Raw genomic sequence first — 13,003 nt, 5'->3', positions numbered from 1 at the left:
ATCATGAGCACAACAGCTACTTGGAGCCAGCCACCTGGACACACAGCCCGTGGACAATCCCTTCTGGCTTCTCATCTCACTAAAAACATTACTTTCAAACTAGCCCCAGCTGGAACTGTCCCACACAGATAGCGTCAGGGCGAAGTGGCTGCTGCCGATCACTCCTCGCTCCTACTAAGTGCCAGGCAGGCGCTGAACCCTGGGGTACAGTGGGGAACAAGAGACAAAAATCCCTGCTCTTGGGGCGCCTGGGTGGCTCAGTTGATTAAGCGTCTGCCTTGGGCTCAGGTCATGATCCCAGGGTCCTGGGATTGAGCCCCACTTCTCCCTCTCTCTCTGCTGCTCCCCCTGCTTGTGCTCACTCTCTCTCTCTCTCTCTGTCAAATAAATAAATAAAATCTTTTTTTTTTTTTAAATCCCTGCCCTTTGGGGGCTCCAAGGGGGAAAGAGATGATGAACAAATCCAATAAATATGTAATAAAAGGTGGTTTAAGTGCCGTGAACAGAGGTGATTTAAGTGTTGTAAGACTGAGAATGAAATCGTGAGAGAATGGAAGGAGAGGAGGAGCGAGCTATGGGGAGAGGACGCATGCAGGTGGGAGGAAGAGCAGAGGCAGAGACTGGGGACAGGGAAAGTGTCAGCCACCACCCAACAGCTGGTCCCAGAGGACAGCTGGGGTACCCAGACAGATGTGGGAAGGCCCATGGCTCTCGAAGGTGGCCACACTGGCATGCGCTCTGCCCAGGCCGTTCTGACAAGCCCCCAGGTGAGGCGAGCAACCCCACTTCAGGTGCCAGGACACCCTGAGCCCAAGAGCCACACCCCCTCATGCACATTCTCTCCTCAAGCCAGGACTTGAAGCAGCAACGAGGCAGGAAAGGACAGGCCTTGCTGACAAAGAAGAAGCTCCAATCCCTCCCAGGGACACACACTCTGTTCTCCCATCTACAGAGCCCCCGAGGCCCTCCTCAGACGTGCAGCCAGGCCTCACTGGGCGTGCTTGGGAACCGGGCCTGACTGTGGGGGGCGGGGGAGGGGAAAGGGGGAGGCACGGGGGCCCCGGCACCACTACTACACATCCCTGGAAAAGTCCCAAGCCCAGAGAGGCCTGTTTTCGGTTCCAAACTTTCTAAAGCAGACAGTCCTTTCCTTAATCACACCAGCCGCATCCCTGTAGAGGAACCATGGCCTCCTCACACACCAAACAGCCCAGCAACTTTTTTTTTTCCCCCTCTACTGGTGTCACTCCAAAACAGTGTGTTTCCCTCAAGGGCAGAGAATTGCTGCTTTGGCAGTGCTGGTTTTCCACATCACCCCAGCCCTCCAAGAAAACAATACCCTGACCATCTTTGTAGGAACAGAGGCAAAAAAGAAAAAAGCAAATAAATGAATTTAAAAAAAAAAAAAAAAAAACCAAACATTCACAGGCTTTTTGTTTTTTTTTAAATCTCCATCCTAAGATTTTTTTTGGCTTCTCTTCCGTAGCAGGGATGGGATGAAACATGCGTACAAGCCCGTCTGACTCTCTAGATGTTATCCAGGTCTGCCACACAGGGCACGGGCCCCCTTTTATGAGCTACGTCAGGCCACCAGACCACATCACGGTGGGGGTCTCCCTTCAGCTAATAAGCAGAACCCTAAATGATGTCAAGGCCTTAGAAATGGGCATCCTCAGGCCAACGAGGACCACCTGAAGCCCGACAGTTACTGCTCCACTGCCCCTTGACCAGCAACCAAACATCCTAGCCTTCTTCTCCAGGGCCTACTGTACGCAAGCCTTGCCTCCTTAAGGAAATGGGAGGAACTCCCTTCCTCTTAACCTCTCTTCCTCGGCCCAAGGGTTAACAGGAGATGTGAGGGCAGGGCCAAGGTCCCCAGACAGGGGTAGTCCAGGCTCACTCACACAACATCCATTCTCCTACTCCTCTCTCCACCTTCCATCATACTGAGATCCAGAGCCCAAACGGCCACTGTATGCACTGCCCACCTTCCGCACTGCTCCTTGCCCACATTGTTGAGCCACAGCAACCTCCGTTCTGCCCCTAGTATGCACATGCAGGCCTTGGGCACAGGCCCTGCCTTCCACCTGGCATGCTCGGCCTCAACCGCCCTCTTCCCACCCTACCCGGCAGCTCCTCAGTGTCACTGGGGCTAAGAGACACCTCCTTAGACAGGCTTTTCTTTGACCTTCTCACTCCAAACAGCTCGTTATGCACTTTCTTTTTTTTTTTAAACATCACACATCCTGACATTTTTCTTCCTGGGATTTATTACTCTCTGATGATGTCTTGTTTATTATTTCTCCCTCCCAAAATGAACAGAGCCTCCATGATGAGAGCAGGGGCCTGGTTTGTCTTTTTCTAGCTGGATGCACGAAGCCCAGACAGCACTGCCCCATACCTGCAGAGCGCACAGACATTTCCCACAGTGCCAGGCTGGAGGGATAACAGCCCATGAAGGGGACAGTTGGGGTTCAAGAAGTCGAGGGAACCAGGACACAGGCGATAAGGCGGGGTAGGAGGTCAGGAGGGAAAACAGGATATGGGAGGGGGAAGGGGGGGGTAGCAGAAAAGCTGAAGACTTCCAGCTGCTTCAGCTTGAGCCCCGTCCCAGCATCCAGAGCAGCCAACAGGCAAGAAAGGTCTCGGTTAATAAGGTGTGGATGGGCCACAAAGGGAGGTGGCCTCTCAACTGCCCAGAGAGCACAAGTAGACGAGGGCCAGGGTTGTAGATAAGAGGTAATCACTGGGCTTCAGAATTTGGGTCAGGCCATGAGAGACAGAGATCAATTCACCTCAGAAACAAGAACGCCATTGAGCCGGGTGAGTGACAGCATTCGTGACACAAGGCCCGTGAAGTCGCTGACAGGCAGGGCCCGGCCGTGCAGGCCTGGGAGACGGTGGAGGCCTGGCTCCCCACAAGCCTCTCCGCAGTGTCAGGGTCGCACACACAACGCCCTCCACACCCCACCAGTGAATCCTCCGACTGTCCCACACAGGCTGCCCGGGACATCTTCCAGGCACTACTTCTGAATTACCAAATCCCAAAAGAAGTTCAGAAGTCTCTGCGCAGATCAACGGAACCAGGACGGGGGAGGAGATACTGCTTGAAAGTTCTCCTGTTGTTCGAGGACTAGTCAAACCAATACCACCTGACGACACGCAGCACCTCGCTCACACCGCACAATCCCGTGGTGGGTGGTGGGGCGGGAGCTGATATGCACCCCAACAGCCGTGTGTCACCCCTGGGGCCCAGGCCAGGCAGCCTGAATGTGGCAAAGCCACACTGACTGCCTCTAAAGCCCAGGCTCCTCAGTGCTCATCTCTTGACCTGCCACTGAGAAGCAGCATTTCCAAGGGACAGAGAAACACAACACTTGGAGGTGCAGCTTATACAAAGGTGTCTTAAAGTGGACTCAAATGCAGGGGGGCAGCCCGGGTGGCTCAGCGGTTTAGCGCTTCCTTCAGCCCAGAGCCTGATCCTGGAGACCCGGGGATCAAGTCCCGCGTTGGGCTCCCTGCATGGAGCCTGCTTCTCCCTCTGCCTGTGTCTCTGCCTCTCTCTGTGTGTGTCTCTCATGAATAAATAAAGTCTTTATTAAAAAAAAAAAAGTGGATTCAAATGCAGAGCTGATACCAAGCAAAATCCCATAGAAAGAGTGCCCTATGGATAGAGCAGGGATTGGCAAACGTTTTTGGTGAAGGACCAGAGAGTAAACATTTTAGGCTTGACAAGTCCCTGTGGCAACGACTCGGCTCTTGCCGTTGTGGCACAAAAACAGCTGCAGACAACAGAGGGGCACCGAGGCTTCCAAACACTTTATCGATAACAACAGGAGGCTCCGGCCCAAGGCGAGCTTGCTGCCCAGGCATTAGACCATGGGAGTCCTGCAAAACTGTTGAGTCAAGGAGGGATGTGACCTGATCCATGAGTATTTTAGACGGAATTTTTTTTTTAAGATTTTATTTATTCATAAGAGACACACAGAAAGGAAGAGACAGAGGCAGAGGGAGAAGCAGGCCTGATGCGGGACTCGATTCCAGGACCCCGGGATCACGCCCTGAGTTCAACCACTGAGCCACCCAGGGCCCCTATTTTAGACTGAATTATGGGGACTTCTGAAAGATGGTGTCAGCATATTTTAGATGTCCTCTAAAATCCTGGTTTTACTATATTTCTCTGCTATTACAGTTGTTATAAACAACTGGAAGTGGTTTTGTTTCAATCAACGTTTATACAAACTGACAGAGGTCTAAATTTGACCCACAGGTCACAGTTCGCTGAACCCTTCTGCTCTAGGACCTCAAGCCAGGGATTCTTTAAAAATCAGTAAAAATCTGGGCAGCCTGGGTGGCTCAATGGTTTAGCGCCTGCCTTCAGCCCAGGGCCTGATCCTGGAGACCCGGGATTGAATCCCACATCGGGCTCCCCGCGTGGAGCCTGCTTCTCCCTCTGCCTGTGACTCTGTCTCTCTCTGTCTCTCATGAATAAATAAAATCTTTAAAAAAAATCGGTAAAAATCTGAAGTCAGGTACTATGATTCTTCAAATGCCTGCCCCCAGCTACAGAAGACATGCATGCATCATACTAAGAGCCTCTGATTATGCCAATATGTGGATGAGAGAAAGAAGATTTTTTTTTCTTTCTTTGATCTAATAATGGGACTGACTCAGAGCAGACACAGATACCAGCCATACAGGATCAGCTCTTTACTCTCTTAGGGCAGGCGTCTAGGCAGTGCTCTGTACATGGGCTGCATCTGTGGCAGAAAAAAAGATTGCAAACCAATGTCTCAGGCATCCTCATCCCCTCTGTGCCAGCCCAGATAAACCACTGAGTATCCTGTGGTCTTTGCATCTCCTGATGTCAACCAACAGAGCAGCCTGGCTGCTGACATGCCTGCAACTGGTACCGATGGACTCCGCGGGAAGCATGCAATGTCAGAACGGCTCTCCAGCTTCCCATGACTGGCCCTGGACCACATCATCTCACTCAATCCCAGTTGCTGATGCCCAGAACCAAGAAATGGAGAAGGCAAGGCTGTCAAATTTTAAGTAACAAAAACTAGCTATCTGCTTGAGAATGTCTCTTAAGATGCTGTGTTTGCTGTCTCACTCTTAGCTCAACAGTCCTCCAAGGTGGGGAGGGAGGCATGTCTGGACACATGTTTGATGGTCACCACTAGGGCGGTGCCACTGGCATCTAGTGGGTACAGACACCAGAGATACTGCTTAACATCCTATAGCGTGTGACCAGTCCCCACAACAAAGAATTATCTAGCCCCAAATGCCAAGAGTTCCAATGTGACAAATCCTGTTTTAGTGGGATTTTGCCAAATGATGGTCCTGGGGCCTCCAGCACATATGCACGGGTCCAATTAAATTCCACCAACTCAGCTCCAAAGACACTCTGATTGACATGCAGGGTTGATGAGATGCAAGAGAAAAACAGCAGTGTGTGTGACATCTGCCAACAGGGCCCGTTTGGTTGTTTCTTTGGTGTTTCTCAGAAAAAGAATAATGACTTTGCTAAGGGTCACCTGTACACTGGAGGAAGCTAGAACCCATTTTTGTAGTTTCTCTAAGCTCCACACTCCTATGTGCATAAGCATATAAGGTGGCCAGAATCCTAACAGACTACTCTGGAGTTCTGGTAACCTTTTACAATACACCGAGTCTACAAGATTGAAAGCTACGACCATATCACTGCCCCTGGGGAAGGAGAGGAAGCCTACCCTAGGAGATGTTCAGCAGTAAACAAGACCTAACAAGACTCCAAACAACTAGGAAAATTTAAAGTCTATAAATTTACCATTTATGGGGTTTCTTCTTCCCCATGAAAAGGTTTGACAGACTGCGATCAATAGGAGGAAATTAGTAATGGACTACTTGCCTCTCCCCCAAAATATATAACCGATGGGATGTACCGAACCAGAAACTTGAAAATGGCATCGATTTTATTTTTTATATTTACTTTTTGCACACAAGTGACACTAACACTGACAGTTTGCGTTATTTATTCTTTCTGATGGTTTATCTATGATATTCAGGAAATATTATAGAAGACTGAAGCCAATGAGTAATTTTACATCCTCTGAAAATCTACCTAGCTGCTTTTCAGTGTGGGTTCTCAAAATGGAGTCTCTCATTTTGTAATCCATCAGGTCACAAAAGGGGGCATTTATTTAGACATGTTGAAAGCCAATGCCTACAGACACTGCCAAATCAAATAGATTAAAAGCAGACAGTGTGATCATTCCAACAGTAGGCAGTGAAAAAGAATTTCCACATTGTCGGCTAAAAGCAACCATTTTCAGGGCACCTGCATGGCTCTGTTGTTTAAACATCTGACTCTTGGTTTCAGTTCAGGTCAAGATCTCAGAGTCATTAGATCGAGTCCTGCCTTAGGCTCTGTGCTGGGCCTGAGGCCTGCTTAAGATTCTCTCTCTCCCTCCCCTCTGCTCCTTGCCCCAATTCCACCTCTCTCTTTAAAAACAAACAAAACCCAAAAAACAAAACAATCATTTTCTCCTTACCAAAAATATATGTATGAAATTTACAAGTAACCAAATTTCCTGGATCCTTTTGAAAAGAAAAAAATTATGTAAAATTAAGTATGATTTCCTGTGTTTGAACTCAAGCTTCAGACTGCTGCTCTGTACATTTTCAGGAAAACGCCATCTGAATTCCATACACTTCAGAGCCCAGGATTGATGTGTCACAAAGGAGAGCTCCAACATTGTCCACCTCGGCCAATCCCATTCTTGGATCTCATTTATAGGATACCCCAGAGTCCCAAACCCTGTGGCCACTAAGGTCTCTGTTCAGTGACTAGATTTGTCAATGAGCAACAAGACAGGCCAGGCCATCTTCTGTGGATTAAGTCTACTCCTATACTTGGTGATCACAGCAGAGCTGGGAGTTGGGTTCCCCATCACACGGTATGATCCAAATTTCATTTACAATCTTTGTTTTCTATTTGTGCGTCTATGCCTTTTAAAGTATTTTGCATATATATGTATATTTTTGCATGTATATATAAAATATCACAAAGATATACACTGAGATGTTCATTATGGTTATTTCCAAGAGTGGATTTATATGTGATCTTCTTTATTCTTGGGTGTTTTTTTTTTTTGGCACATTTAGGGCTTCCAGCTTTTTTTATATTAAGCATAACTTTTGCCAAAAGAAAAATAAGTAATATTCTGTATGCAATTTTTTTTTTCCCACTCAACCTCATTTCTAAAAGAGTTTTAGGTACCGACACAAAAAAACAACGTGTACAATAAGACTTCTTTCAAAGTCAGGGCAGTTAGAGATAAGGGCAAGAAACAAGAACAGTCAACTCTCAAGAAGCCAAAGATGAAAGCTGTTAGCCAGCACGAAAGCCCTAGTGTCCTACATGCTGGCCGGAGGGAGGCACACACTTGGCTTTGGGTTTCTCCCCACCCTCCTTACCTCACCCTGTCCACCCCCCACCCCCCAAGTCCTCATTCCTCCCCACAGTCCTCCCCACCCTTCTTACCTCACCCCCACCCAATCTTAATTAAGTTTTGTTTAGGGAAAGAGAACGAGAATATTTTTCTACATTCCCTGATCCTACTCCCAGATGAGATCATGCAATCTAGACATGTGTTGAAGGAAGAAGAGTTAGCTACAAACACAACCAACAGAGTGCTAACTGTGCTGCCGGCTGCTCCCAGTGCTGACCATCAGTCAGTATGCACAAGAACTCAGAGTGTCCCAAAGGGCATGGCTTTAGGTTTCTAGAAGGATCCCTCTGTGTGCAACTCGCTGCTGCAAAGGCAGTGGCAAGAGTTGCACTCTATCTGTGATAAAACTGAGGCCGCGAGCCTCTGGAGTCCTTTGGAGGCAGAGGCACACTGCACCAAGGAGCCCCAAGCCCTGGGAGTACAGCACTTACCGTAAGCTGTCATGACACCAGCGTATGGCCCATCCACCACATTCCGGTTCTCTTCCGCCAGTGCCTTGATGTACCTCTTGCTGAGATCCAGGATCTGCTCACGCAGCATGGAGCTGCTCTCAGGCTGAGTTCGCTGCTGGATGGTAAAATGCAGGAGCATCATGCCCCAGATAAAGCCAAAAGTCACGAGGAAGAAGCCCAGCTTCTGAGAGGACAGCTTCCACGGAGTAAAGAGAGCCATCGCTCTCTGGCAACTTCACCTGCCCTTGGCTCTTAAAACGCAGAAGGAAGACACAAGTTCATGATGCAGGCTGGGTCTGCGGGCTCACCAGTCTCACTCTGGCTCCTGCGTCAGCTGATTTCCTTTCCCCGTTTCCATGCTGCTGTGAAGAGAGGGGCAGGTTAGCAGAGTGGTCGTGGCAAAGCACAGGGAAACCCACCGGGAGCCATGTGTTCACTCCCAATAGCTCCAAAACGCGGACTTCCTTTTTTTCTTAATTTGCTGGTTCAATATCTTTATGTTATGATTCCAGATCTGTAAGCTGAGAGGGGAAATCTGGCTGGGCGACAAAGAGCTGCACAAATACAGAGGAGGAAATGCGTGTCTGACTATGTTAACAGGTGTAGCAGGGCTGTTCCAGTCTGGACCAAGTTCAAAACAGGAAGCTTGTTTTGCAAGGTGGGGAGGAGATGGAAGGATATTTCACCGAATGTCAGCAAAAACCTAAGTGGAGGGTGGAGTCATAGCACCACCGGGCACTTCCAGGCATCTGGAACTCGAGCTTACAAAGTCATGACTGTGTGCTCTGACAAGGATTCAAGCACACAACTGCAGAATGTGGGTGCCTCTGCAGGGGTCAGTAGACCAGGAAAGGGGAGCAAGCCCCCGTATTATGTAAGCATGGCCCGCTTGCATCAGCAGTGTCTGGAGAGAGATGAAGTGAAGCTCTTGGGGCCACCAGGTGGCCTCTCCCCCGGCACCAGAGCAGAGGCTATGCCAGGGGTACCCCCATGGTCTTCCTGTTCTAGCTACCACGAGTGAAAGAGGCACCTCACCACTCATTTGCACACTTCAGCACAGGAAATGTTGAGCACATGACAGCCTCCTTTCCTGTAGGTTCTCACTTTCACTCACAACCATGGGGCAAAATGTGAGTTTAAAAGGCACGGTTTCGGGCAGCCTGGGTGGCTCAGTGGTTTAGCATCTGCCTTTGGCCCAGGGCGTGATCCTGGAGTCCTGGGATCGAGTCCCACGTTGGGCTTCCTGCATGGAGTCTACTTCTCCCTCTGCCTGTGTCTCTGTCTCTGTCTCTCTGTGTGTGTGTGTGTGTCTCTCATGAATAAATAAATTTAAAAATCTTAAAAAAATAAAAAATAAATAAAAATAAATAAAAGGCATGGTTTCAATACTCAACAGCCAGATCCTATTTGGTGTTGGATACCAAGCCCACAAGACTTTGCCAAGCAAGTCTTCCCAGAATGAGGCTGAAGCTGAGGTTGCAAATGGATTAGAAGGAGGCCAAACTCTCCAGCCCTTGAACCGGAGTCTTGGGCCCAAGAACGAGCCAGCTTACAGACTGGCACCATTTTCTAAGTGTGCCAAGGGAAAAGCTGAGCAATGATCTCCTATGCGGCACTAACTCAGGATGCATTCAGTGTATGTATGTTTTAATTCAAAGTATTCTTTGTAAACAGGCTAAGAAGGAATGAAGGGTGAGATTGTGGAGCAATCAGCTTCCAGAATCTGTAATGTGGCAGATCTGCGTTGGTCATTCTGTTTTCCTCACCTATGAACGGTTATCAGTAGTTGGTAGGACAGCTCCTAATAGTAAATGATAAATAAATTCTAGGTATGTCCCAGGCATTGTGATAAATGCTTTTTGTGCCCGCGCTCACTGAATTCTCAGGAGAGTCCTATACAGTCCGAACTACTATTGTCATTCTGCTTTATAGATGAAAAACAAAGGCCCAGAGAGACTAACTTGCCCAAGGTCAACCAGCTATGTGGCAGAGGGACAATCTCGGGACAGCCTAGGACCCCATGCACTGCCTTCCCTCGCCACCCCTCTGTCCCCACTAGCCTGCTTATCTATGGCCAACATCTGCTTGTACATGTTTAAAAGGCTGTCGTAAGTTGCAAAGAAGAAACTGTGATAGAAATCCTATGGAGCTCAAAGCCCTAAAACATTTACTTATTGGCCTTTAACAGAAAAAGATTACCAACTCCTGAGTTCTAGACCAGTGGCTCTTCAAAGCACGGTCCCGAACTCCACAGCAGCAGAAACACCAGTGGGACGTGCAGATTATCAGGCCCCAGACCTACTTCATCAGCAACTTTGGGGGGAAAGGGGCAGCAATCTGTGTTTCAACAAGCCCTCCAGGCGCTTCTGAGGGCTACTCCACTCTGAGCGCCTCTAATCCAGGCAGATGGATGTCCTTACCCTGCCATACCACTGCACTAACCATACAGCATGGCTCCGACTCCCTCTCGTAATACCGTGTCACTTAAATTCCTCGGTCCTGGCCACACCTTCCACACCTGCTGGTCAGCTACCACTGTAACCCTGCACATCCGACCCCTTCAGGGTCTCCTCGTGTTCACTCACGCTGCTTTCCCTATCTGCCTGGCCCTCTGCACAACACACCAATAAACCAAACCCAAGCCCCAGCTCCAGTCACACTGGCTTTAGACCGCTTTCCCTACTGTTCCAGGCTACGACATCCCTTGCCAGTTGGCAGTTTAAAACACTTGTCTGTCTATATAGGTTGCTTGCCAGTTTCTGTATGGGATCCCATGACATCTTTTAAGGGACCCTCCCCCCACCACCAAGTACATTCTCAGAGAAGGGCAGTGGCTGCAGGGGCACCTGATGACCACGCAAGCTCATCCTCCAGACACTAGGGCACTGTATCCGGCCCTTCCAAATGAAGGCTGGCTCAGCAACACCTGCCCTTTTTCTTTTATTTTTTAAAGATTTTATTTGTTTATTCATGAGAGGTACACATGGAGAGGCAGAGACACAGGCTGAGAGAGGAGCAGGTTCCCTGGGTGGAGCCTAATGTGGGACTCGATCCCAGGACCCCAGGATCATGCCCTGAGCCAAAGGCAGTGGCTCAACCACTGAGCCACCCAGATGCCCCTGCCATCTCTCCTCCACTCACTCTATAACATATACTGAGTACTTGCTGCCATCGGGCCCTAGGGACTGAACAAACAAGACTGAGATCCCAGCCTCATGGGGCTGATGCTTCAAAGCCACTTCTCTTCACTGAGGGCTGCCCCAGGTCCTTAGGAAGCGGCTGTGCTTCCTGTTTGATAACCCACACCAGTGAGTCAACTGTACCAGAGGGCTAAAGGGATTTTCCCAAGGCAACTAAACTACACGCTATACTAAAAATGACAGTCATCTGGCAATTTGCTTTTGCTATTTTAGAGGAGGACCCCAAATGCATACAGGAATTATTACCTGTTAACTTTCAGACAGGGAACTCCACTCTACTTCATCAATGAACCCCCTGAAGAAGCTGCTCAAGGCTACAAAGCAAGGGCAAGGCCAAGTCCAAGAACGGGGCAAGGACCTCAGCAGAAGGTAGTGTGTTTCTCTGCCTTGGGGGACAGTCAGAACCACCCAAGTGGCATATCTGAGCAGCAAAAAGATGGTTGAGAAACCCAGCCAACGTTAAACTGTACCAGCTCAGAGACATACAAATTTGGAGTGAAAAAATCCCTAATTCCAAGTTCAGAGAACAGTTCTGATTACTGAGGGCCCGGATTTTAAGTCACCACAGAACTGCCAGGAATATTCTTTTCTCCAATGGAATCTACAGTATGAAATATCAGCAACTATCTCAGCATACCCCCAGCACACACAGAGAACTGAATTAAAACTCCTCGATCCTTACCAGCTCAGAATCTTAAAAGACTTTTCAAAATCAGTACCTGGGAAACACCCCTAACTCCCACAGTAACAGGGCGGGGGGCGGGAGGGCAAGGGGACAGCAATCCTCACCAGACGGTGCCAGAGCCATGAAAGGACGTAACGATCATCAGCAGCGACAGTTGCAAAATTCATCAAGAGGCTGCAGAACAGTCATGATCAAACAGCGGTGGATCTGGCTACGAATCTGCCTGCCTCCAGACGTCCTAACTTAGCTGGAGCCTCTTGCAAAATGGAGCCAAAAGGCACAAAGACACAGTCTATCTCAGGCCCTGTTGCCAACCAGAACAATGCCAGCCCAAGGCCACGACCCAGTCTGTGCTCCAGAAAGAAGTCTGCACCAAGTCTGTTTGCAATGAACTAAGCTTCTAGGTCCATCACTGCCACTAACCATCCTGATATGCACCTCCTCTACTCCCGTACTTCCTAAAAGAGCAGCATTCACTTCCTTCCTCCCCATTCACTCCACACAATAAAATCTGGCTTCCTCCTTTCCCGAAACAGATCGAAGATCTTTGGCACAGAAACGTGTCGGTTCTCATTTAAAAAGTAAAAGCGTATGAAAACATGTGCAACATCATTAGCCATTAGGGAAATGCAAATTAAAACCACCCTGAGATACTAGCTTGTATCCACTAGGATGGTTACACTCAAAAAAGGGAGCTCAGAACAAGTGTTGGTGAGGATGTACAGAAATTGCGACCTTTATAATATGGCGAGTGGAAATGTACAACAATGTAGCTGCTATGGAAAATAGGCTGGCGGTTCCTCAAATGGTTAACCACAGAGCTGCCATGTGACCCAGGCATCTCCACTCCTAAAATTCTCCCCAGAGAAATGAAAGTACATGCCCACACAAAAACTTGTACATAAATGTTCATAGCAACCTTGCTCATAATAAAACTAAAACGACTCAAATGTCCATCAACTGACAAACAGATGAGAAAAACATACAGTGGAATACTACTCAACCAATGAGATTAAGTCAGGTTCTGCTATGTGCTACAACACAGAGGTTCCCTAAAAACATTCTGCAAAGTGAAAAAAGGCAGCCAGAAAAAAAAAACCCTACATATTGTATCAGTTTATTTTTATGAAATGTCTAGAGGAGGCAAATCTAGAGACGCAGAAAGTACAA

The 13,003-nt window shown here is 48.5% G+C and overlaps 1 protein-coding gene across 5 annotated transcripts in view; it reads right to left on the bottom strand.

Moving 5' to 3' along the window:
- The window catches only part of MGAT5 (alpha-1,6-mannosylglycoprotein 6-beta-N-acetylglucosaminyltransferase), a 286,577-nt gene that overhangs the window by 203,769 nt on the left and 69,805 nt on the right, over positions 1-13,003 (bottom strand). For 3 of the 5 annotated variants that reach the window (XM_041739318.1, XM_041739319.1, XM_041739322.1), the window contains one exon: positions 7,928-8,310. In XM_041739318.1, the coding sequence (XP_041595252.1) occupies positions 7,928-8,168 (241 nt within the window). In that variant the 5' untranslated portion in view covers positions 8,169-8,310. The remainder of the gene's footprint in view (positions 1-7,927; positions 8,311-13,003) is intronic. The other 2 variants (XM_041739321.1, XM_041739320.1) reach the window with 1 other exon arrangement.

This window comes from Vulpes lagopus, chromosome 24 (genome assembly GCF_018345385.1).
Source record: "Vulpes lagopus strain Blue_001 chromosome 24, ASM1834538v1, whole genome shotgun sequence".
Lineage (NCBI taxonomy): Eukaryota > Metazoa > Chordata > Mammalia > Carnivora > Canidae > Vulpes > Vulpes lagopus.
This window is presented reverse-complemented; position numbering and strand designations above follow the sequence as displayed.